At 39.5% G+C, this 25,801-nt stretch overlaps 1 protein-coding gene across 2 annotated transcripts; it reads right to left on the bottom strand.

Annotated features, from left to right (window-relative positions):
* Nucleotides 1–11,020: 11,020 nt before the first annotated feature.
* mtrr (5-methyltetrahydrofolate-homocysteine methyltransferase reductase) lies at nt 11,021–25,642 on the bottom strand. Of its 2 annotated transcripts, none has more exons than XM_049748625.1 (15): nt 25,541–25,642; nt 25,064–25,208; nt 24,781–24,934; nt 24,584–24,701; nt 24,119–24,482; nt 23,938–24,051; nt 23,684–23,840; nt 23,462–23,550; nt 22,953–23,133; nt 20,808–20,850; nt 19,300–19,480; nt 18,673–18,791; nt 14,205–14,297; nt 12,141–12,335; nt 11,021–11,185 (listed from the first exon to the last, which is right to left on the bottom strand). In XM_049748625.1, exons 1-15 carry the CDS (start codon nt 25,564–25,566, stop codon nt 11,041–11,043), a joined length of 2,124 nt encoding a protein of 707 aa, XP_049604582.1. In that variant the 5' UTR covers nt 25,567–25,642; the 3' UTR covers nt 11,021–11,040. The 2 variants fall into 2 exon arrangements, with proteins under 2 accessions (XP_049604582.1, XP_049604583.1); XM_049748626.1 differs by lacking the exon at nt 25,541–25,642 and adding an exon at nt 25,301–25,447.
* Nucleotides 25,643–25,801: the final 159 nt, after the last annotated feature.

Below are 25,801 nucleotides of genomic sequence, written 5' to 3'. Positions count from 1 at the left end.
TAATTATAGAAGAGATCATTTCAAATCAAGAGAGCTCTTTAATTGACAAGTTGGGCAGGAAACCAAAAATTCCACACAAAGTAGTTAGTAAGTTGGGAAAAGGAATAAACATTAGCAACAGCTACGAAGAATGTCCTCCTCACAATTCTTAGGTTCAGCTATCCATATTAGTATTATTGTTGTATTTTTGGTGTGCCCTTCCCAAAAAATCTCCCACCTGCCCCTTGTTTGTCGCTCGCTCGAACTGATATATGCAGGTCGATAGGAAGTTGGCACGACATTGCGGGCTCAGCCGTGCCAGGCTGAAGAATGATGAATGTCACCCTGAGCTCTAATGTCGCTTGAGAGATGCCACCTCGAGACATCTGGAATCCCAGGTGCCGGTCTGGCATTGCAGGTCGCAGCTGCAAAAATCCAAAAGGAACACCAGCCAAAACCCCACAGAAGCTTATCGGTACCCCCATAATGCTTTATGGGCCCTTTCACTGCAATCAAAGCGGCTATTCAGGTGACAAGCCAAGATGGCGGATATCGGCACGCTCCAATTAGCCTCGGTTTCCCGCCAGGTTCCTCACAGACCTTGATTCTTCTCATCGGGCTCAGCTGCTTTGGCTCGGCTCTCGCTCGGTGCTTTCAGAGCACAGAAAGGCTTTGTGGGGATCGCCCACAAAGACCACCAAAGACTCAACGTGGCCCATTCAGGTGCTGCAGTCTCTTTCAGTGCTGCTATGTTTATCCAAAAGAGCTGGACGTGGATTAGAGCACTTATTCATTAAAACGTGGGCCGAAGGGAGTTCTTGGAACACAAGATCGTTATTCAAATTAAAAATTGACATTGAAAAATAGCATTTCTAAGAAGAATGAGAGAAATTCATTGTCCTTCCAAACAAGAGAAAATAATGCACGTAAACTACTCTAAGAATCTGCAAGTCGAATTCTCATCATATCAATGAGCGCTCACTTAGTGCTGTGGATTATGATGATGCGCAATAAAGCATTCTCTGATGGAGAAATAAAAAATGCATTATTCAAGTGATGGGCAATATGAACAAAAGAGAAAATTACAGCTAAAATGAAGCCAAAAGTTTTACCCAGGAGAAACTACTGGATAGACGGAGGGATGTTTATGTAAATATAATGGCCTCTATCTAATCTGCATTGATGTATGACCACTTTGATCAATTAGCCAGCAAAATGTATTCCATCCAGTTTGGTGCACACCAACGACCAACCTTGTCACTAAGTGACTGTCTTTTATTACTTTTCGTAAAAAGCCTATTTGATGGAATAGCGCGTCACTTCATAGAAGGGTTCACGGTCCCCCTTGGATTAATTGAAATTGAACCCCCCCCATAGCACCACCAGTAGGTCGCATATTCCAATTTGACCTGAGAAATATCAACATCTACAAGACTGATTGCTTCGGTATTACATTTGTGTCCCTAGATGATCCCGGATAATCAGTGAGGCAGCTGAGCAGTCGCTACTCATATGCAAATTTTAAATAACATTTAGCTCATCGCGTGGCTTTGATGTATTGTTTTTTTTACAAATTCACACTCATAATAATCCTGTTTACTAGGTATTGTGTTCAAATGAGTGTATCTTTTATTAATATTTATTTATTTAAAACTAATAGGAAATTGATGGGTGGAAAGAAGGTAGATAAAAAGATTTGATAAATCAAATTTAGCATTTAGGGATGTGACAATTGGAGGGGTGGAATTTGGACAAATATTTCCAGACTTTGTGAATCGGCATTGGTTCTGTCTCATTAGCGGAAGAGCGGAGGTCAGAGCGACTGTTTCTCCTCACCTGCTGGATGACAAATGAGCTTTTCACAAATCACCGCATGAGTAAAATTGAAGTGGTCGGATATTGGAAAACAAAAGGAACTTCTATGGTAACTTTGCTATCTTTTCCTGTTTTACACGGCGGCTTTCTTTGTCTCACTTGTATTCTAGGATGTGCAATTGAATATCCCTCTAGGGTGTAGTTTGTGATTAATGGAAGCACTTTGGCATACTTTAGGCGGTGAACACGCACGGGACTTGAGCTTGTAAGAAAATTGATTATCTTTAACTAGAAAACAATGCAAAATGAGGAAATGTAATGACTGGATACATGTTGAACGCCGCATTCATTACAGATTCCGAGATTGCAATCAATTTGTCTGCGATAAAATGCGGCTGCTTTTTTTAGTGAGTAAGAGATTGAATATAAAATCAAATATAAATGCCTATATTATGCTTTTAAAATATTTCTTAAAAGGACCTGACAAACAAGGTTAAAATTACAAATATTGACACAAACAAGAGACGGAGAAAACAACATTTCAGATAACATGAAACAAAGCCAAATTGGATAAAAAGGATACAAGCAAGGATATAAAACAATATTTACTTGGTTGTTTCATTTCACACTTGATGGGTGGGCAAGCACTCCACACAAAAGCAATTATTATATTCAGACAGAATTCAACAACTATTTCACGTATGTACACAACACTGTATCAAAATCAACAAAATGAAAGTAGTTTTCTTTTGAGGTGAAAATGGACATGACGCTATCAACGGTGATTTAATCCAAAAATAACAAATAATCCATCTACTTGTTTACAGTTAACTATTAGGGCGCATGCTTTACTGGCCCTCTTTAACCAACTCCTCATTTCCTTACATCATTAAATCTATCTTGTCTACTAATGAGCCTTGTGATGAGCTATTGATCTGTGGCAAGAAGATACAAGTAGTAAATGGACGAAAATAAAAGATTTGCCTAAAGTGGTAGTGGGAAGTAAAGTGCAAATGTTTTTTTTTTTTTTTAAAAGAATCGGTATTTGTAGCATGTGTGTTCTATTGCTGCCAAGATAAGCTCATTATATTTTACCTCAAGAAACCAAAATCACCAAGAATCATCTTACTTCGCAAAACTTCTCCTCGGCAGTTTGATTTGTTATTAATGATGACGTTTTTTCGTTTCCAGATGAGGTCGGGATAAATTATGAGCACGGGTGAGTAATGAGGGTAATTAGGGTGGAGGTTGTCCTATCGTAACCTCTGCACTACCACTTTCTCCAGCCCTTTAAGGACTTTGGACTTTGACTTTGGCGAATGGAAGGCAAATGAATGAAAGATTAATAACGTCCATCCATAGTTTGTGATGAAGCTATGATCATTAGTGAAGCTTCCCACTTGGCTGGACTGTCATTCGAAAGGAGACCACATCGGTGTCATTTATTCATGTCGCTATGTGTCAAGAAAGTAAAATAATAAAAAACGATGACAAGCAACCTGAGCAAAGACAATCAGTTCAAACTATATTATATTATATTATAACTTCATGTATTGATTGATGTATTTTATTTAAAAGCTGACCTTTTGGTATTAGATTAATCTGTATACGATAAATCAGATTTTAAAAAGTGCCATTTCCATCCTTTTATTCTAAAACATTATTTTAAATTCCCGGTGCAGAAAAGGCATTATTAATTTGAATATATATTGATTTGACCAGGTCTTGAAACCTCGTTTGATAATCAGTTATCAAAATATTGTTTTGATAATCGATGAGTTGTCATTTAATTGATGAATCAATATCCTTCTAGTGCATTCTTAACTTTGTAAATACAAAAATCTCGTCTTCTCTTGTGCATGCAGGGGTGCCTCGTGCAGTTTGCGTCCGGATGTGTCCTGCTCCGTAAGATTTGCAAGGTGTTCGAATTTGATCCCTCCCGGAACAAATTGAGACACAGCACACCTGCAGTGCTCAGCAGTCCAGCAGCTCAGTGAGGCTGCATTGTGCTGACCAGAGCTCTCACACACACACCTACACAATGGACCTTTATTCCCAGGTGCTGCAGACCACGGAGTCATCATGCATTCCCTACATGTAGATGTGCATCAAAATGTATTTTTGTCCATGCAAAAATTGGTTCAGAGAGTCCAGGATGATGCAGTCTGGGTTCAGGACCAATAAACACCTCTGGGAGCTAACCGTGGGGTTTTAAGTTCATCGGCTTGATGTTGCAAATCCCCTTGACACACACACACACACACGCAAAGCTTGTTTTCGGCCACCATTGCTTTCACCTTGTTTCATGATTAAATTGACTTTACGTCGGGCGCTGTAGCTCAAGGCAAAAGAACTCACTATGAAGAGAAATTGCCTTTAACCAGTGATGACGGTCATCTGGGCCGAAGTGGTAAGTTTCACTTGGAGCACGTTTTCGTTCCAGTCTCTTTAATTTCTTAAAGTCGCCTCTCCGATCTGCTTTCGATACAGCTGTGACATTGCGGCGTCCTGGAAGTCTCGGCGTAATGGGCATCATAATGAGCAATGGACGCACTTGCAAAACCAACACAAGTACTACATCAGCAGATTTGTGCTTCGAGCTGACTCGCATTACACACGCTCCTACCATTTATTCTTCACCCCCTCGGCTGCTTTCAATGCGATTTGTATCAATTTGTCCTCATTTCGACTCATCCTGTTTTAGTGGCGGGAAAGCAAAGATGCGGACGAGTGCGGGAGAGAGGAAGGAGAAGGTGAAAGGTTTCTTTCCGTGTCGCGGGAAGGAAAGATTGCGGCCTGCAAAACGAAATGCCAAGCAAATGAGGACGGATCAGGGGCCGGAGAGTTAGCCACCCTGAGCCGCCATTACAAAGACGGATAGGACTGCTCATCGTGCGAACACCTTCATGAATACACACTCAAGGTCACGTACACAATAACATGGATTAGTTTTGAGAAATAGGGACATAGAGAGCCTCGAGAGAAGAGGACTCAAATAGATATTTGAATAAAACAAAAATTGAATTTAAGATTACACAGGTGTACCTAATGTAGAGTCCCGAGTGTGTGGCTTTCATGCAGTCTATGCCAATGATAGATCAAACACATATTCAGTTTTATTTTCCCCCCATGGCTCTTTCAATCACCACAAAGTCGTGTGTGACTAGAATACATTCCAGTAATGTTGACTTCAATCCAGAAGAGGATTAAAGGTGCAGACTCACGCAGCTAGCCGAGTGATACATTTACAGTATGGAATAACGCAAGTGGTTGATAGGCCAACAGCGTGGTAGCTATCAAGCCTTTCATTACAATCACAAGACATCAAGCGGTTCTCGTGTTATTATCGAAACCCCGCCGAGGGGAAATGGAGGAGCAACACCTTATTCGGTAAGTCTAATGGTTGTTGTATCAGAGATGTGAACTGCAGTCCTGATTTTATTACTTGAACAAAAGAGGTCATCATTAGTATGGATGCATGCATGTGTAGTGTCAACATTTAGGAATGTCCACAGTGCAAGTCTCACCATAATCAATCAGTTCCCAGGAGGACGGCTTCATATTTCAATTAATTTCTAATCAAGCCGGGAGCAGCAAACGTGATGTGATTTGGCCTTCTCGTCCATTGATGCTCTTATCCCTTCCACATCCAAGTCGCATTTGGAGGGAGGCCAAGATGAAAGCACGCCTTTTTGTTTTAGAGGTCAGCCGTTTGAGGTGTTAACACCCACTGCGACACACTCGGCCAACTGTCACCTCGCAAAGTAAAGCCATGTTAAGGTCACGCAGAACACTGGGAATGATACTCGAGTCATAATGCTCCAATCACGGGAGTTGTGATTTTTTCCTAATATTATTCACACCCTTTCTGAATACCCAATGTTATTAAAACGCTCAATATTATGCTTGAAAGTAACTGAATGAATTTGTCTATAATGTGCTTGCACAAAAATGACATCAAGGACGTCATATAAATATATATATGTTGAGAGGCCTACTAATAAAATGATTAATAATATTAATTCATACGGTGACATTTCCCATTGCTGCCGCTCTTGCCATTGCGACATCTCAACGGGGACATTAGTCATTCCCCTCACAGTAGGACAAGAGAAGAAACAACATCCTGAGGCCACAACTTCTGCAGCAATAAAGGACAACAAGCAGCTGCAAAGCGCCGGGAGAGCACTTTACATCAATCCATTAGGAAGCCGAGACGCAGTAAGGGTGAATAAATGTGCACAGTGTACACAGAAAGGTGGAGCACAAGACGCGAATTAAGGCAAAATGAAAGAGTCATACAGGAGGGTTGAAGCAATGAAGAACACAAGCCCATGAGGCCAACGCTGGGAAGCAGCGGGACTTAATTAGGAGAAGTAAGGAGGGAGAGATTCGGCCTGTTAAGAAAAAAAACTCACTTTACGACACGTTTTTAAAGTAAACAATGACCAAGAGGTGCAAAACACGAAATGATCATTAATTGTGACTGTAATCAAATGACAACATCATGGCTACACGTTTCAAGGTACAATGAACACTACTATTGATTTACATTGGCCTAATTGTTGGACTCAAATCAGATATTTACTTGAACTACTTTTTTTCAGAGCTAAAATGATCCAGAGATGTTCCTTGTTAAGGTTACAAAACAAGGTAGCACCAAAAGCGACAAGCCACTTATGGCTTAAGGCGCAATTGTGTCACATGTAGTGCTCGATGTGACAATTCCACTTTTTGAAAGTTCCCAAAATTGGAAAGAGAAAAAGAATGCCTGCAACATTTATTTCAGATCAAACTATGGCTTCTTCTTAATATGGATAAGAATCTGACAATTGCATGACAGATCGGTTGCAAGCCATCATTGCAAACAAGATGAGTCTGCATAAAGAAAAATAACATTTCTAAAAATAAAACAATTTATAATATAATCTATAATGAAAGCAGGTAGAAGTATGTTTTTGCTTTACCACATTCAGATGATCAATACTTGATAAATGGGCTCCAGAATATAGAAAATACATTTAAAGAGACTGTGACTCCCAAAAAAAACAAAGATATAGGCACTAAATTGTCATTGGTAACTTGGATATGCAATTTTATTCAGTGTAATTGTACTACAATATATATTTTTTTACTGCTGGTACAATTCTATTCCGGCTTTGCGGTTTTCCTCTCATCTTCTCGGTAAGTAGCTTGGAAGAATTCACAGTTACTGTAAAGACGCTAACAAATGGCACCCATAACGTTTACAGCTTCATGTTCAAGTGCAGCAGTCAAAGATGCCCTCCCTGTTTCTTTCAAGTGGTCATGCACATCAAAGTGTGCTCAGGAAAACAAACTCAGACCACACGAGGAAAGTCAGCCCCTCATTTATTAAACCCCGGTGGGCCAACCAAACGGTGGGTGGGCACCACCATCAGAAAGGCCAATTAGCAAGAAACCTATTGTGGGCGCATAGAAGAGGCTAAAGAAAAAAAGTTGCCGGGTTGCCGACATCAAAACAAGAATGGAGATTTCAATCGATTTCAAGTTTACCTGTGAGGATTTCTCAGTAATAATAAAAACAAGATGCAGCAGGGTGTTTTGTTCCTTCATGCTGAACATTTCAGCATGTCATCAAGCCCACAAAAGGAGAAAGGTTGAGATGCCCTGTTGTGAATGATCAATAAAGCGCAAAGGTGGTTTGATGTGGGCGGCATGTTTTCTTTTTTTTTTACAATATCCCTTTTCGTAGACAATATAGTCCGAGCCAATAAAAAGTTTACTAACATTATGAGATTATCTGAGATACATATAGCCATTCATCCATATTTTATAATGTCTGGTTTATCTCCATTCAGTGACAGAATCGGCCTTCAAAACACAAGAGAAAATATTACCCAACCTATTCCGTCGCTATTGAAGAGTGCGTCATTTATGAATCAAAAGAGAGCAACCTTGGTGAGGACTGAATTGCCAGAAAACATTTAATTACGAGAGTTGGAAAGTAAAATATCAGCGTGATACGTCAGCGACTTTATGAGTTTTATAGAGGAGAGAGGAATGGTAATTTTTTTTGTCATAAGAGGCAAAATAAAGTTTGAAAAAAAAAAATCTATCACTCCAGTAATTTGATTGGTGACCCTGATGTTAGTTCTTTTGAGACTTTTTTTTTTCATGCTTACTATGCAACTTGTGTCTAAACAAATCAGCTACTTATCTTCCCTGGCATCCTCTTAAAAAAAAATAAAATAAAATGTCATTCATCTGTTTGCATTCAGTTCCCCATTTGTTCAGCGCTTGTCTTTGTGCTAAGCATCAAGTGTGATTGACACTTTGTTCAGCATTGAAATGGAATTTCATTGTACATCTGTCCTGTACAAGACGAAGACAAATACGTCCTTGGCGGCTTTGTCCTTCACTCCACATAATTGCTTTTGTTCACCATTTAGCATTTCAATGCATATGTGTGTGCATGTAAGGAGAATTAGGCAGCACTTGGTGTCGAGCTTGCATGTTTTGCTCTCCCCTAGAGACAAGGAGTGATTAAGAGACTTTGTAGAGCTTAGTGGTCCTTTTACACGGTGATCCTGACATATTGCTGTTAAGAACTCGTCTTATTATACCACCATGGCTTGTTTGCATTTAACCTACCAAGCATAATGTTGGAGCTTGACACAAATCAAATTACTCGCTGTTTTTGCTATCATTAAAAAAAAAATACCTGCGTATTTTTGAGAGCTTGAGCAGCTTAGAATGAAATAGTGTGAAAACTGTATGAACCTGATACCTTGTATAAGTACAAATATTTATTGCAGACCTTGAGGAAAATGGATTAAAAGTGTGCAGGCCGGGGTGACCTTTACACAAACCATCTTAGTACCTCTGAAGCCGAAGAGAGGATGATTGACACAAGACAAGATTGGCAGAAAAGTTCACGTGTCAACTTTAGCTGGACTATTTATGTGTCCATGAAGAGAGCATTTTCAAGTTTTATGTTTGGCACTTTGTTTCCATGGTTCAACAACGATGGTGCATCTGCTTGAAAATTAATCACCTCTTGGAATTGATCTAATTGGGGAACAAAATGGCCGCCCAATGTATATCAAAAGTTTGAGGTCACTTAGAAATGTCCTTAGTCATGGTCCATAGTGTATCATCTCATTTACCTGTTTGGGGGATTTAGGTTCCTTATCTGTAATGTAATATAAAAAGTATTTTCTCATTTCCTTTCGCTCACATTTGAGGGCGACGAGGATCTTCCCGAAGGTGAACGTACGGTTTAACTGACACCGATGCCGCCATTCATTATGCAAGAAAATGTAATGACATTTTCTCCCCAAAAAATAATTACTTTTAGCGTCGGAATATCCTCACACTACATATTTAACGACCAAGGTAAATATTTTATGATATGAATCAAGAGTAAATCGACAAACCAGCTCAATATGGACTCACCTTTTCTGTATTGCTAAATTATTGAGTAAATAAATTGCTAGAAAGAAAAAATGGATGAATTTTGCCTCCTGCTAAAAAGTACACTACAGTTAGTCCCTGAAAGCAAAACCAAATGATGTGTCACCAGGCTGATTAGACTCCTAACCTCATCACTACGTGGAGTACTTGAGGCACCACGGCGGTGAAGTGCACCTCTTCACAAGTCTCGTTCAACACTTTTATAATAAGAGTCATTAACGCTAGCACACATCTTTCTGCTTCATTTAGCCATTTTTAACAAGGGGCATCTATCACTGGGGTGTTACTGCTCTCCGGTCGTTCTGACCTCTAACATGCTCTGATTTATTCCAAACTGTTGCCCTCTTTTCGCTGCAGGACAATATCAACAGCGTGGAGTTTTTTAATTATGAAGCCATAACTTTAAACTGGCCTCGGACCTCAGGGGTCGCAGGAGTGGGTGACATGAATTGTGCAAGGGAGAACATTTGTAGTCACGTTTTGGAGATAATTCAGTGGATGAGTTAAGGTAAAGTAGTGACAATGATCGCAGCTTTTCAGATTTTTTTTTTTTTTTCCTGTTTGACAAGTTGGTATTAAACCAATTAGTCACAGTCAGGGGTGGGTTTTCTAGGACGGTGACGGTTTTGTTTACCCGGCTTGAGAGCAAATTAAATGGTGTGTCATCAACGGTGCAAGCAGTGGAAGATTGTAAACATGTTTTTTCCCCTCTCCCCTCCCTTCAAAACGAGAAATAAAACGACCGCTGTTAGAAGATTTAATTCTGAGGAAGCCTCTCTCTGGGGCTCTGCGGCACGCAAAGAACCAGCACCACAAAAAGACTTCAATTAGCAGATGCTTTCATTCGCTAACCAAAGGCACCTTCAAGTTTGTGAGTTTGAAAAAAATCAAATACACATTTCACTGTTTTTCATTATAGCTGCTCAAACACAAGTTCAGAAAGTCATTTGCATCTGAAGACATTCAATTTGAGGAACAAAAGGCTAAAAGAGGAGATCATGGGTTTAAGTTTATTCTAATGATTTTATTTCCATACCACACAATATGACAGGCAGTGTGTGTGCGTGTGTGTGTGTGTGTTTGAGATGGTAGCTCAGCTGGGGAAATGTTTGAAGGAGTCCAAAATAACATTGTGCATGCGGGCAGACCCAAACAAAGTCAAGTCGGAAGGATTATTCTCAGAGCTGAGAGCTTTATGATGGATATTTATGCCCTCTATGCTCACTCTGAACTTCACAGTACACTTTTTCATGATGAATAATAAAAGAAATACGCCTTGTATTGTTCCGGTAATGTATTTGTATTTCATGTATTTTCATTAAAAATCCATTTTAAAAAAATGATTTGAATTTTTGGGTGTGTGCGGCCTTCACAAGTTCATTTTCAAATGCGGTTTATTAAGTTGGCAGTGAGTTTTGCACGTATAAAAAAAATATATACTTCTAAATCCTGCAAAATCCTTTTTATATTTGCATGTAAATGACTTTTGTTTATCTAGGGAGGAACCGAATGCCAGTTTGAGTCTCATTGCAATCCCTCCATCAAATCTGACTTAAATACTTTTACTGGCAGGATAAACATGGAGTGCTTGTCAAGCCTAAAAGCATTTTCACACCGTAAGAACAAATAAGCAGCAATATTGGACTGGCCAAGGTCACTTTTGCTCAACGAGCAAAGTATGAGATGATGTCAACGCTGAGGTCAGCACGGCAATGCTCAGAAGGCTACAGCTAAGTATGTTGAGTTTTGGATAATATTTTTTTTAAAAAACAAAAAAAGAGAAGACCTCTTTTATCCCCAGATGTCCTGCAAGTAGCGTTTCTCCTCCCTCAGGCTAGCCAGTTGCTTCATGGCCTCCAGTTGGTCCACCTGGAGCTCACTCATGATCATCTCCACCAGGGTGTCGTTTACATCTTTAGCCATGTTCTTTGCATCTCTGGTGAGGGTTGGAAGAGGAGAATATCAAATTTGTTGTCCCACCACATTGCACTTTATTTTGTGGTTAGCCTACACAATCTAGAACTTTTAAACGATCATCATTACACCTGAAAAATTCCATCCCCTGAATGACAATGGTCATAAATCAAAAACTCTGACAAAGCCCCTATTTTGCAATGGTGGCATTTTGGGAGGGATTCATCATTCTGTTGACGTGGAGGTGGGATTTATTTTAATTAATTTAGTCCGGATGTTTCAAAGATCATTTAGATGAAGCAGGTAGCCCCGCAGTGATAAAAAGTGAGACCCTCTCGATAAATCATGAGACTCTGAGCTATAAAACTGTTGGCGTGGCTCATTTTTATGCATCATTCATTGTCTTCCTCAAACTGCACTGAGAGAAATGAATATACGGGAAGTGTATGTATGCAGGAAATCATATTTTGCTTGGTTCACAACAACACAACAACATGCATTTGCGTTCTTAGCAAAAGATTTATCAAGCAGCTCATTTATCATGCGTGTTCACCGCCCTCATCTTAATCATCCCGCGATGGATAAAACAATATTTCCACTCTAATCAAAACTAATTTAGACTCCTGTAGTAAACGGTTTCTACCAAAATTATTCAAAACAATTTTAAATCTCCTTTTCTCTTAATATCTTGAAATATTTGCATAATCTTACCAAGCCGTTCATTATAAAGTAAGAGCTATTTATTCAGTCGTGTAGAGAATAAAATGTCGTGTCAAGTAGGAGCTCAATCTTGAATATGTTGCTGACATCGTGGATTGATCATTTATTCATTATTATAATTTAAAACAAGTGAGGTTATATTGACCACGGACAAAGTATTGATGCAGACTTCTTAATAAAGTAATCAATAAATATCCTTCGCTCTGAATCTCAACATACAGAGTCCCAAGATTAAAAAAATAATAATCAAGTCTTACCCACAAACATAGAGGCAACCATTTTGTCTGATCAAGATGTTGATGATTTTGTGGCTGTGGCGCAACATGTTGTGTTGGACATATTTGGGAGGTCTCTCTGAAACGATGGCCTCCTCCTCCTTCTGGTTATCTCTGGAGAAACACACCATGAGGTGGTCCAAGGTGCCACTGGACACAAAGCTCTCCAGCTCCTCCCTGGAGAGAGAGAAAAAATATCAGGTGGTTTGGAGGTGTATCAGAGTCATTTGGGTGAGGCAAAAAAACAACAAAAACCCAGCACTGTTATTGGTGAATATAGCAAACGCCAGTAATGTCACGACCTGTATTCTTTTTCCAAGATCCTTCCGGCAAAACTGAACAGTTTTTCCCCATCCTCATGAGGAGAGACTAAATCTGGATATACGGAGCCATGGCCTTGTGACCTAACACACCAACACATCCAACATCCCCTTAAGACATTTCAGTGTGGATTTCCTCACCCAACATTTGCGAAGAACAAAAACTCAATAGAAAAAAACAACACCGATGAGCCAAAAGGTCCAAGAAAAGCTGTGCCAGACAGCTAATTTATTTTGCTTAACAAGAAAAGCAGAAAGGTCGAAGCGGTGTTGGAAACGCGTTTTTCTAATCAATCCTGCTGTTGGGTGTACCCTTGCTCGCTATCGAGTGAGGTGAGCTTGCCAACTTCTCTCCTTTGCCTTGCTATCTACAGAGCCTGAGGAGGAAGAAGGTCTGAGCAACACCACTCACCGAGGAAACTATGGTGAGTCAAGGTGTGTGCCTCAGGTAAACCAATGACTTATTTAAAATGGGAGGAAAATTTGAATCTTGTGTTGTGTAGTGTTTGCTAATAATTCTGACCATGAAAAGTGAATTATTCAGACAAATACAACTAAAAATAAAGTTAAACTATTTAGGATGTGATAATAAAGAGGGACTCCAAGGACTTCTGTTGTTATGCAACACTGATTTTTTTTTTTTTTTTCAAAATCTATTCAGTGTGACTTAATGCGACTGGGGCGAGCCTTGACGACTGCCGACGGGGAGATGATTATCATTTTTTTACGAATCAATAACACGGGGAAGAAATTGTTTTTAACTATCAAATGTTCACATCTCTAATACTTAAACAATTAGCATTTTTATTTAACTGGAACTCTTATTTTGGACACTTTAGCATCAGCGATTTCTTTAACAGCACCTGACAGCCGGCTAATGCATTTTTTAAAACGACATTGTGTGTGATCCGAGATTCATTTGACTCCCACGGTGAGGAAGATTTCAAAATAATAGGCATGCAACCCTGAATGTATTAAGATAAAACGCACAGTCAGGATCATAAATATTGGAACAGCTCGCTTGCAATTCTCATCTTTTTGCCTCTTAATAAATTGATTCAAAAATAAAAAGCTTTATTTTTTTTCCATTCAAATCAAGTGAGCAGTGTAGAATCATTTGTTCATGTGCTTCTTGTTAGGTACAAAAATTCGACAATTGACAGGACAATTGGCTGCTAAGCTGTTATTCCATCATTATCCCATTTACAAGGAGCTGACAAAAGGTTGAGCGTTCATTTCAAGTGAGCTATTTGCATTTGGAATGTGTTGCGGTCAACTCTCAATATGAGAGCCAAAGTGCTGTCACTATCAGTGAAGCAAGCCATTATTAAGCTGAAAACCAAAACAAACAAACCCCAGGGAGATAGTGGAGCTTTGCCAAATCAACAGGATGGAACATTCTTAAAAAGAAAGAAAGAAAAAAGGCATATAAAAAAAATCTTCCTACACCATTCACCTCATTTAAATGTAAAAATACCTTAAATCCATTATGATTGAAATTCACACAAGCCCGAGTCAAGATTCAAACTTATCACTTCTCGAGTGCGACATGTGCAAATATCGACTCGGCCGAGCTGCTGTATATTCATTCCCTCATTTACATAATGCTAGAATAGCAGAATTTCTTAAGCATTTAAAGCTATTAAAAATAATGGAATACTTTGAGTGTCCTTACGTCAAGTTGAAAAGTATGCAAAGCATATGCGACAATTAACGGAGAGCTCACCTGAACAGGTAGTCTTGGTCTCTGTAGCGACAACCGAAAAACAACCAGGTCTCACCGAACACGGCATCAGGATTCTGCTGCCTCTCCTTTGCTCTGAAAGTCAAACAGGGACTGTTATCGGTCAATCTTCATTCACAAAAAAAAAAAAACAGATGGACGAGAGAAAATCTATTCTCAGAGGTTAAAGAAGAGTGGTTAAGCAAAATCTGCTGTGGCAGCGATTGCCTTATGCACAGAATGAGATGATGATGACAGAGGGAAGAGAATATACAACAATAAAAAATAAATGGCGTGTGTCTGACGAGTGCACAAAAAGTGAAACTTTTCAGGGATTATTTTTGGAGGCTGGAAATGTAATTTTTAGTAGGTGTGGCGAGAAGAATCTGTCAGTGTCCCTGCTCCTTCATCCCACACCTTGTGGTAGAGGCGCCAACGAGAGAGAATAAATGCTGACCCCCTTAACCTTTTCATGATGCCAGCAGCAGAATCTCAAAAGCAGTATCTGTTCCTGACATCTGCAAGGATGACTGGCGAGAGCAGCCACAAACCTAAAATGGAAGCCGTAACAAAGATATTCTGATCATGTCCGCTGTGGGTCCGATTAATTTTGCACCAGCCATCACTGTGCACTCAGGGCGGGCTGAAATTAACAAATAATTGGACAGCTATTATGATATACTTTGTGATATCAGCAAAAAAAAAAAGAAAATACTACAATCGAATTCTCATCGTATATTTTCTAAATATCATGAGCACGACGCAATTGTTGCTAATACACTCATTTATTTTTCCTATTAACTGACTCCCCATCTTCAATCACTGAAGCAACTCATCTGTTAACGCGTGTAAAATTGTACGAAATTGATTACGGAGCATTTGCCGCCGTTTTACACTTTTTTTTCCAATTAAAGCTGTATTAGTTTTGTTCTACTTTATGAAACAAACTTCCCATGGGTTATTATTGTAACCATAGCGGCTATAAACCTCACTAACTAAATTGACTGGTTCATTCAAGACGTGATTTTTATCTGTTTGTGACTGACTAGCAACCTTTTGGAAGGTGTACAAATGACGACAAGCTTGACAGAAAATGTCCAGATGGTTATAAAGCACCCAATCAAGTGCGGCTAATTGAATTGACCACAAAGGTTTCTTTCATTTATATAAAAAAAAAAGAGATTCAAAATAAAACAAGTGCCTTATCCGATCTTGCTATCTCGTTCAAGTCTAAAGATAGAAATAAGACATCAAAAGTGAAACAATTAAATTGAGCTCTTTGTACCATCTCTTTTGGGAAACGCTGGGTATCCTTGGGTGTCCTTTCCTATTTAGCAAGATTGAATCCTCCTCTGCATGTGCAATCTAAAGAATTAAGCAGACGACTCTTAAATGGTCTGCCGCACAATGCATATCAACGAATGCTTTCATTTAGTTGCTGATCAACCAATTAGAGGTGTTTGCAAATTTGAATGACTGAGAACACCTCAAGCAATGCTTTTCAAATGTCTTCATCAGAGGAAGTCATTTTCAGATAAAGAAAAAATATAAAACAAGCTCGCCCTTGCATGGAAGTTCATGATCATATTAAACTCGTGTCAAATAATCTTAAATCCACTTTTGCTGGATTGCTTGAATGGACAAAAAAAAAATCCTTGGGAATAGCAAACAAACGAGATTGCTTTTACATTTGTTGAAGGGTTCTGGTGAGAATTTCTCCCCTGACAACATGATGAAACTCACAAAGAAGAGACAGGCAAGAAAAGGGAAGGAGCTGTCTATCAAGCATCCCGGTCGGTGCCGGAAAAAAAGAAAGTCGGAAGCAGAATCTCTCCCTCTCTCAAGTTCCTTGTCATGAAGTTTAACTTCCGCTACTCAACACAACAAATATTCTGAATAATCTTACCACAAACAGTCACCTCTGAGCATTTTTGCCACATTTCAATTTAAAACCAAAAAACAAATTTCAGGAAAAGGATAACCAAATAATTTAAAAAAAAAAAAAGAAAACAAGCAAGCCTTTAATTTTGGTGTCAAAAGCATTATGCCAATTCCTTTCATTTTGCATCCTGGGCATTCTGATCTGCAAACAGCTTCAAGTAAACTCATTTTAGTGTGCCGCCTGCCCTGAAGGAATCAATACTAATATGAAAAAAAGCTGGCTTCTATTCTGAACAGGCAACGCAGGCGCCTTTCCCTGAATACAAATTATATCATTGCATCGGCAGACTCTTAACAGCGTGCAACACGATCCCATGAGGGAAGCACTCCATTTTGGTCCGTACCAGAAACGGGCCATATAGTGAGGAAGAGGAGGGTGAGGACTCGGTAAACATCCTAATTATCTTGTAAGGTACATTTCATTAGGTCACTGATGGGGTAATGGTTCACTCTCCTGATTTCCGAGCAGACGGGGTGGATTTCTTTCGCATTAAGTGACAGCGTCAATGTCTCTGGTTCCGCATTTCAAACACAGAAAGAAGGAGCAGAAAATAATAAATCGCCTCCGTAAACGTGTCAAAACTGTCAATCGCTATCATTAACAAAAAACCTGCTTAAATTATTTAGTAATTTCTCTCTTGTATTTGATTGTCGAGGTTACCAAAAGCTTTGGGTGGTTGTCATCCTTGTCAAGTTTAGCCTCTGGCATCAATTTTCTCTTTAACGGCATAAAAGATATGACAGGTGACAGCTCAATGTTATATTTATTTTACTGCCGTCACCGCTGTGAAAAAAAAAAAAAAAAACACCAGACATCGCATGATTTGCATAGAATCAATACCAAACAACCTGAGTTGGAGAGCTTCTTTAAAAAACAGAATCATTTGACACCACCTAGTGAGTCTGTGACTTTTTATTGAGGCTTCTTCCGGTTGCAATCTGAATTCAAAAGTGTATTTTTACAAAACAAAATTGATTAGCATTAAGAGCCTCAGCATGATTGGACTGTTAACAAACTAGCGGCTGTTATCGCGGACCGCAAGTCGATCGGCGCAATCATATTTGGAACAATGCAGCGGGATGAGATGCAAAATGGAAACGGTAAAATGTTATCAGCTGAACTCTGCATATGTGAGTTTAAACTCCGACAATGGGGGAAAACAAATAAAACATTTATGCCAGAACAAAAGCAATGCGAGGTGGAATTTGCTTGGGGGTTCCGGTGTCTGTAGTGAAAAAAAACAAAACCTGAAGTAATGATTTGAATACTGCTGGTGGCCTAACCAATTTACATAAATAAAATGTTAAAATGGTAATGTTGATATTTCAAATTGTTTTGCAATGTTGACATACCCTGTTTTGTTCCTCTACTCTATTTAGCTCATGAATAAGAGGTCGCTGTCAAATATAAATCATATAAATAAATAAATTTGATAGGTAAGATTATGTGGAATTAAATCAAGATGAAGTTTGCTTGCCACATGAGACCTAAAAAAAATTCATTGTCCATTTAGTTTTCCCTCTAAACAAGCTGCCATAGAAATCTAAATGGCATTAGGAAGAAAACCAAAAGTTTTCTGAAAATACTGCAATTCCAACCGTGCACAACATCGACTGGTGGCTAGCAAAGTTAGAATGTCAATCCATTTGCATTTCAAATTCGATGCCAGCTGCTGGACTTAAGCTGTGCAAAGTCCATTTCCTGCCTGATTATGAGTCAAATCGACAGCGGGGTGCAAAACAATTGACTGCTTGTAAAAATGTCAAATGAATTTTTTGGGCGTGTCGAAAGTTTGCTCACCCCAGTTGAAGCTGATTCAATCTCCGTCATTTTTCTGTCCTTTTTTTCCCCTCCAACAGGCAGTAAATATTTCTTTTACTATTTATATTTTGAGAACAGAAAAAACTATCACTGGCGACGTACCCCACCCTCCGAACCTTGTCATCTGTCCAGGTGAGTTCGAGACAATTGAAGCTGACTGGGCCGCAACCTCATCCGCGCAAGGTCGCCCGTGACTTAAACGTGTCAGTCACACTAAAAAGGTTTGCGCTGCTTCCTGACAAGTCCAGGGAGACTTGGGCTCGCTTCAACGCGCATCTATCAGGCCGAGTGAGAGAAGCTTCAAACGGTCACATTAACTCTTCATGACAGTTCATCTTGCAATCGTGGCCTACCCGTCAATTCAGAACCTCCCCAAAATGTTTGATGTCACATCCAAATATTCCTGACAAGTCGAATTTAAGAAGCTGCACATTACAGACTAAATTATGGGAATGAATATATTGTAAGGGACCTCATTTATTCCTAATTAGATGGATAAAACAATGGCTGACTGTCATTAAATTTATTATTACACCTCATGCGATGATGCCAAGCTTGAGGTCGGCCTCATTCGACTGTCAGAGCAGATTAGCTGGAAATGTGCAGTGGATACATAAACTGAGACATTTGTGAATCTCCATTACTAGGTCCGGAAAGGTCAGAGCAACAATCTGCACAAAAAGAATGCATGAATATACATTTGTTCACCTTTGCTGGAGGAAGCCGATGAAGGGCGCCACCCCCGTACCAGGTCCGACCATTACGACAGGCACTGACGTGTCAGGTGGAAGTCGAAAGGAGCGGTTGGGTCTCAAACTCGCATGAATCTGTGGTGTGAGGGTCACAGAACATTAGTGTGCATTCTAAATAATGGAAGTAATTAGAAGAGTGCTGAGGAGCCACTGCGGGCCTTCCAATCTATTAATTGATCTACTTAACATTCTAAGACAGGCTAATGAGAAAACTTATGAGCTCCAACTCAACTCCACAGGGTGTGATAGAGAAGATTTAGTTGCTTTAATTCAAATTATATTTGATTTTAATCGACCCCACATAACAGGTCCAAACTCGGGCGATCAGTGGAATCTCAAAGAAGGAGAGCCGAATGGAGTCGTTTTCAAATACCTCCGCCAAGGCAAACATCTTCCATTGCTATCTCCTTTTCTTCTTTTGCGCTTTAAGAAGTGCTCCAACCAGTTACAGCAATTTATTATAACGGCATAATGGTGTGTTGTATATTTTTTTCTCGTTTGTTTTTTATTTTAACTCTGTGGATTTTCATGTGAACTTAACTCGACTACAAATATTTCAATTTTCCTTTTATCGTGCAATCACCTGCGGCAGAGCCTCGCAATGTTGCAACTCATCCTTCCCTTGGTGAACCAGGAGAGGGGAGACGAGGTCAAAGAGCCAACCAGTACATAAGCCCTGCCTCCCCACAGGACGACCTGAGCGTGCTGGGAACTCGATAACGCTAAAGACGAAATTCAGCTTGCCCGGATGCTGAAGGCAGGAGCTGCGAGTTTGAGAGACCACAGACAAAAAAAACGAGAAGAAGAACAGATAAAGAACAGAGTGGTACAGAAAAGCATGATGGAATCCATTCAGACAAAAAAATAACCCATTTGGACAGGAGCTGATCAAAGTACCAGAGATGAAAAGGCTCTTAATGTGATGTGAGGAGGAAAAATGAGGGTGCTCCATCTATATATCTCCTTAGGCTCTCCAAACCTTTTTCCACTGATAGCTTAGGGAAATTTAAAAGTATTCAGGATCCATTTTGTATGCTGCCTCTTTCCCTGAACTCATCAAAAAAATATTTCTATGTCTTTTCAGACTCCGTACGTTCATTGCCAGGTAGTTGGAAAAAATGTCATCATCCCTCAGAGCACCTGTCCGTACTTCTCCTTCTTACTTCCTGTTTGCCGTCGAAGACCTCTATTGACTCGAACATCAATAATGCAAGCCTCTAATGTCTCAAGTCTGCACTATCCAATAAACTACAGTCGCCATCTCTCTCGGAGCAGTCTCTCTCCCTCTCGCTTGCGCTATTTTCACAATCAAGGAAGCGGCAAAGCGAGTCGGAGAGAGTAGCTGAGAAGTTCTGACCTTGTCTTAGACGATCATGTTCCTTGTGAGCTTTAAAGCAGACCCTAATGGGTACTAGCTTAACAGGAAGCGCAAATCGATGACTAGCTAAGTGAGGCAAAAAAGATGGGAGGTTGATTTAAATAAAAGTCTGGCTGGCGATGGTCCATTTTGGTTTGTTCCAAGATCTCTCATCACGGAGTTCATTCGGGAAGCACATCTACACACTGATGAAGTGCACTTTACGTGGACCAGGTCACCCAGGCTTTTTTTCCTTTCAGGTAAAAATTCGGAAAGTCTTTTTTTATTAATTGGGAAAATTATACAATTTTTACCTAAAGCATAATAAGAATTGTTTGAATTCATATCACCATCTAACGAAATGAAGATTGACGAGTTGATTGATGCGCAAAGGATATGTAGCAACTATCCCCAAGGCAAATCATTTATTTAATCATTACTCAATAAAACTGCACTTTTCTTCATTAAGACATTTATCATTGTTTTGTGTCATTTCTCTGTTCAAACGCCGCTAATAGTCACTGTCAAGATGCATTCGGTATTCTCTTCCTTATGATTACCTATTGCTGTTCTCAAATTATTTTTAGGTGTCATTGCGGAGAAAGAAAATGAGAGTTGGAATATTAGGGTTGGAATACGACAGACATTTATCATTGTGAGGCCGTGTTAATGCTAACAAATGATGTCATAGCTGTGGAAGGAATGATTTTTTTTTTTTTTTTCAGTCTTCTTACCTGGCCGCTGAATAAGGCCTTGGCTGCAGCTTGGGGAGATGTTCTGAAAAAATAAAATACAAATATAAGCACAGCTGTCAATCATCCTGTTGTCTTCCAAATATGTTATTAACCATGATGGATGGATGGAAAATGATCGTGATGGAAACCATATTTATTTTCAGCAAACGTCGCTCAAATTAATGTCTGCTTTTCAGGACATACTGCTGCTATATTTATTAAAATTACAAAGTCAGGCTGTTTGAATCCCAAGTGGCCAGATGTGAAGCCAGTGGGATACAGATTGCTTCTGCAAACGCTATTGCAAAGTCAGCCATGAAGGTGCCCTCCTTTTTTTTTATAATAAGCAGAGCACGGTGCGTTAGCAAAGGTGGGTCGCTGGAATCGAGAAAAGTCAACGAAGAAGGAGCGACGCAACAGGACGAGCCTTTCCTGCGCCGCCACCGATGTGATGAGTTGGATGTGAATAATAGATGAATTTGAGTAATAGCGACACATTTGAGGAACTGCAAAAACACATCATTCAGCTAAATCGCTTGGAAAGATCAACAGCTGGACAAAATCTGCTCACACTGTTAGCCTGACACCTGCTAACGGGAAGGAAGCTCAGCAGGTTGACATCAGGGTCCTTTAAAATGGACAAAACTTTCAAGGACCTATGAGATCTATCAAATTAAGTTGTCATGTTTTCATTTTGAAGGTCAAGTGTGACGATCTTAACGACGTGGCAATTAAATATCAGAAGCAGAACTCGCAATACAGGCTCCCTCCTCTCCTTTGTTATGATCAATAAGATTGGATTGAAAGTTAAAATCCACTGGGACTCAATTACAAATAAAAGTTTAAAGAAGGCTCAACCTTGGAAAAATAACTTTTTCGCTATTTCTTTAAACAAAAACAAGGTGGCAGATGTATTTCTTTACTGCAAAAATTAAAAAGATATAAAACTATGGTAAAATATTAATGTATGAATAACCCTCACATACAGAGAAATAGGAAGGTTGAATACCCATTTCAAAGAAATGTCCTTTTTTATTTTACTTTTTTTTTTTTTTAATACTACACACATAATGTTTTTTAGTTCATTTTGTAAGCGAGGCCTTGCGAGGTCATAGAGCTCTTCAAATGCTTTTTCGTCTTACTGTCAATGAATAACAAGCAAGTGAGTGACAATGGAGGCAAGAAACTTCATTCTCAATGTTCATCTTTTTTGTGAATTGAGGGACAAGTTCAAGCCTGGGTGGAAATAATTCGTCTCCAACTTGGTGCAACTATCTTTGAGCTCTGCGGTAAATTATAATGGTTTGTTAAATTGCTTGCAAACATTAGGGGGGGGGGGGGGGGAATAAAAATAGATGAAGTGCATAAGGAGTCTAACGTGCACTTGGATGCTGTCCTCATTATTTGTAGTTACCGTCAAAGTATAAACCCAGATCGAACAGTCGAGTGAACGCGGAGGGGTGCATAACGCTCTGTCCTTGACCCCGCTGAGTAAGACTTCACTATTAACCTCTGCTCCAAGATCACCTCTGCAAACCTCGGACCCTCTGTTCAATCTAACATCTGTTGCTTTGAGCAGCTTCCAGCACCACAGATAATGATGGCTGACTTCTGCATCAGAGGAAAAAAAAAAAAGCAGTGGCGGAAAGACTGGCATGAAGGCCAAAAATAACTGACGTCAGTGTAAAAAAGGGAAAAATGGACAGAGGTGTTTTAGAGGACAACTTCAATGTAAAGCTGCTGCCAAGTCATTTCCCTGTCAGCTAAAATTTGGTCTACTGAAGACCTAAACCACGCATCATGGCAAATAAATGAGGACAAGTATTTGCTAGACAGAATGGAATGGAAGTGACATTTATCAAATTCAATATTATTGAGGGAAAATAACAAAAAAAATATTAACTTGCTTTACAAAAGAAACAAACGTGAGATGTGTAAAAATTATTTCCTGCAAAAAAAAACAAAAAAAACACCATTTATAAAGCTTGCTTTATTAGGGCAACGGCGCCCCTTTATGGTTAAAAGTTGTATTGTCCCTGCTACACTAAAACCTGCACATAAAAGCCTCGTAAATGTTAGCAAATTAAATAAATGGAAGAACTCCTGCTTGCTAAATGATGAAGACAAAAAAAAAAGTGATCTGACCTATAAAGAGGCTCAGGGGAGGCAAGCAGGATGGGAAAGCGTCCAGAAGCTCCAAAACACAGAGGCTTGTCTCTCTCACAAACTGGTTGTAGTCGGCGGTGCCTTGTTTGCTACAAAGTTCCTGCAATCTCCTTTTTTGCACGCCGTCTGCTGTATGCTCAGCCAGCGCTCGCAAGAAGGCCTGAAAGAAGGAAACATTTGTCAGATATCAATCTTTTTTTTACTTTACAGAGTAAAAATCATAAACATGAAGAGGCTTTATTAGAACACCTTAAGACCTCGTTTTACACGGATGGAAATATAAAATAAAACATTCATTGAGTTCAGATTTATGGAGCCATTGGGGTGTGTGAATTCAATCAAATTTAAGACAAATTGTCTGCATAAATTATATTTATAATAAATATCACTAAATGTCGCTCTCTACATAATGTTCTATGGAAATTTCAGTATTATTATTTAAAGATAAAACAACATACTGCACTTCTGGATTTTTGGTTGACACTGACCTTCTTAGGAACACTTCTAATCTCCAGACACCATGTGAACAGGTACAGTAGAGAAATGTTCTGAGGGATATATGAAGGCACCTGAGCACCTGAAACCCAGCAGAGGACAAAAAAAAACATTACATGACATCAGGCAGGAAATTAATACCACAGTAAAAATATTACTTTTGCTGCATGATGTCATGTTTTTGTTTGGAAAACATGCTACAGTAGTATGCTAACCTTTTTTCTTCGTGTTTTTCAGTAAAGAAACTTGGACTAGATGATTCTTCTTATCCTCAAGACCCAATCTTTGAAGCAATCGCTTGACCTCAGATGCCCTATTTGGGCAGAAAACATCAAACGAGTCCCCAGGCTGATAAGTCAACGTTGGGTGAGTCTTGAGAAGAAGAAAACATATTGATAAACCAGTTAGTATGGAATTACATACAGATCTCTCTGTGAATAAAAAAAAGAGAATATTTGATCAAACTTACAGAGATGTCAAGCTCAAGAAGGATGGCAGTCTTGACTGACTCGCCCGTTGTTAAACAAACGGCACGGGATATAGGGACCAAATTAAGAGTGTCGCTGTTTAACGGTCCAAAAATCTGAAAAAACAAAATCATTTAAATTATCACAAGAAGGGGATTCGGGAGAGATAAAAAGAATTCTCACCTCATCTACCATGTCTAATTCCTGAAGAGACACGTCTAGAAAAGGTGGAGGTAGACTAGGAACATTTAGAGATAAATCGGACAGTGGAGGCACCGAGTGTGACAGTGAAGGTGCATCAGTGTTTTGCGTTTCTGCTGGGGGTGCCGTTAAACGGACTCCCTCAACAGAAGCTGAACCCGGAGATGCACATTTGAGGTCCAAGTTGGGAGACTGGTCAGTGAGGCTTAGGCGGTTTAGTTCAACATGTGGTATTGATGAATCTGGAATTGTCTTGTCCATACTCCAATCAGAAGCCATATTTGTTAAAGCGCCTTTGACAGCTTTCCACAGTCCTTCAAGCCAAGGGTCTACAACCAACTCCAACCTTGGGAAAAAGAAAGGGGAGGAAGGATTTATATTAAAAAAAAAAATTACAAAGATGTCCAGTAATGCAACTACATTTACAAATTCCTTCTCAGAACTTACCCTGTACCGTCATCTGCATATCCTGTTGCATAGAATTGTTGAGCTCCAAGTTCCTGAAGACGGCGCTCAATTGTCTTGCCGCAGTTGCAAAAGTTTTCGTAGTTGGTGTCTCCTAAAGCTAGAGCAGATAGAGAGAGCAAATAAGAAATTAATACAGAGTACTAAGCAAACGATAAATTAAATTAAGGTTTATTTACCTAAAAGTGCATAGTGGAGATGTTTATAGTGTTCTGAGGAGAGGGTCTTCTTCTTGATGTGCTTCACAAATTGCAGGGCATTGTCTGGTGGCTCCCCATCTCCAGTAGTAGACACAATAAAGACAACAGGGGAATTTTCCTTCTCCAAATTGTACTGAAATAATAAACCAGACATAAGTGCATCCATCAAGAAGAAGCAACCACATTGTAGATGACCACATTCAAGCATTATGGCATGTCAGCAGCATGATCTATGAAAACAAATCCCACATGCTCTTTCTACCTTCTCTTTCTGATTTAAACAGCTGAGCTCAGCAAGTAGTCCATGCTCCTCTGCCTCTTCAGCTATCCCTTCCGCAATGGACTGGGCTTGACCTTTTTGAGACCCATAGAGAACCACAATTCGAGGCTTGACTTCAATGGGCATTCTGGAGGAAAACACAAAAGGGAAAAACACTTTTTTACCTTAGGTAATAAAAAAAAAGAACCTCACACTGAGAGTGCTTTCCTCTAAGTTTACTTTCAAGACATGAGACAAATAAAGTCGGCTCTCCGAAACAATTTCCTAACCTTAAACTCAGAAAACGTAAACAATACCTAGCCGGATGTTACGTCATACTAGCCCTTTTCACACGTGGAATCTAGAAGTAGGCTTCAAAATGAAAAACACGTGTACTAATAGGTGATAGCTGGAATGAAATAGACCCAATAGTAACGTAACTGAATTATAGAATACTAATGTTTAATAAATGCACGGTACCTTTCCAAATCTGCAACGGGAACCATTCAACGGGTTGTGTCACACCCTTTATTTTTACCCATTGGTTTAAGTCACGCGAGAACATCCTTCTAGAGGTGCAACTCACGCGAGATACAGCGTGATCGGAAGAGTCCACCACGAAAACACACGTTTTTTTAAAAACTATTTTTTCGTGCAATTTAAACGACTGTTAATAGTTTTTAATATTCAACAGTATTTGTAGAGTTTTGTCGTCTAAAAGTGTGGAGTTGCAACGCATTT

This window comes from Syngnathus scovelli, chromosome 18 (assembly GCF_024217435.2).
Source record: "Syngnathus scovelli strain Florida chromosome 18, RoL_Ssco_1.2, whole genome shotgun sequence".
In the NCBI taxonomy this organism is placed as follows: domain Eukaryota; kingdom Metazoa; phylum Chordata; class Actinopteri; order Syngnathiformes; family Syngnathidae; genus Syngnathus; species Syngnathus scovelli.
Note: the sequence above shows the minus strand (reverse complement) of the source record. Positions and strands in the feature narration are given on the sequence as shown.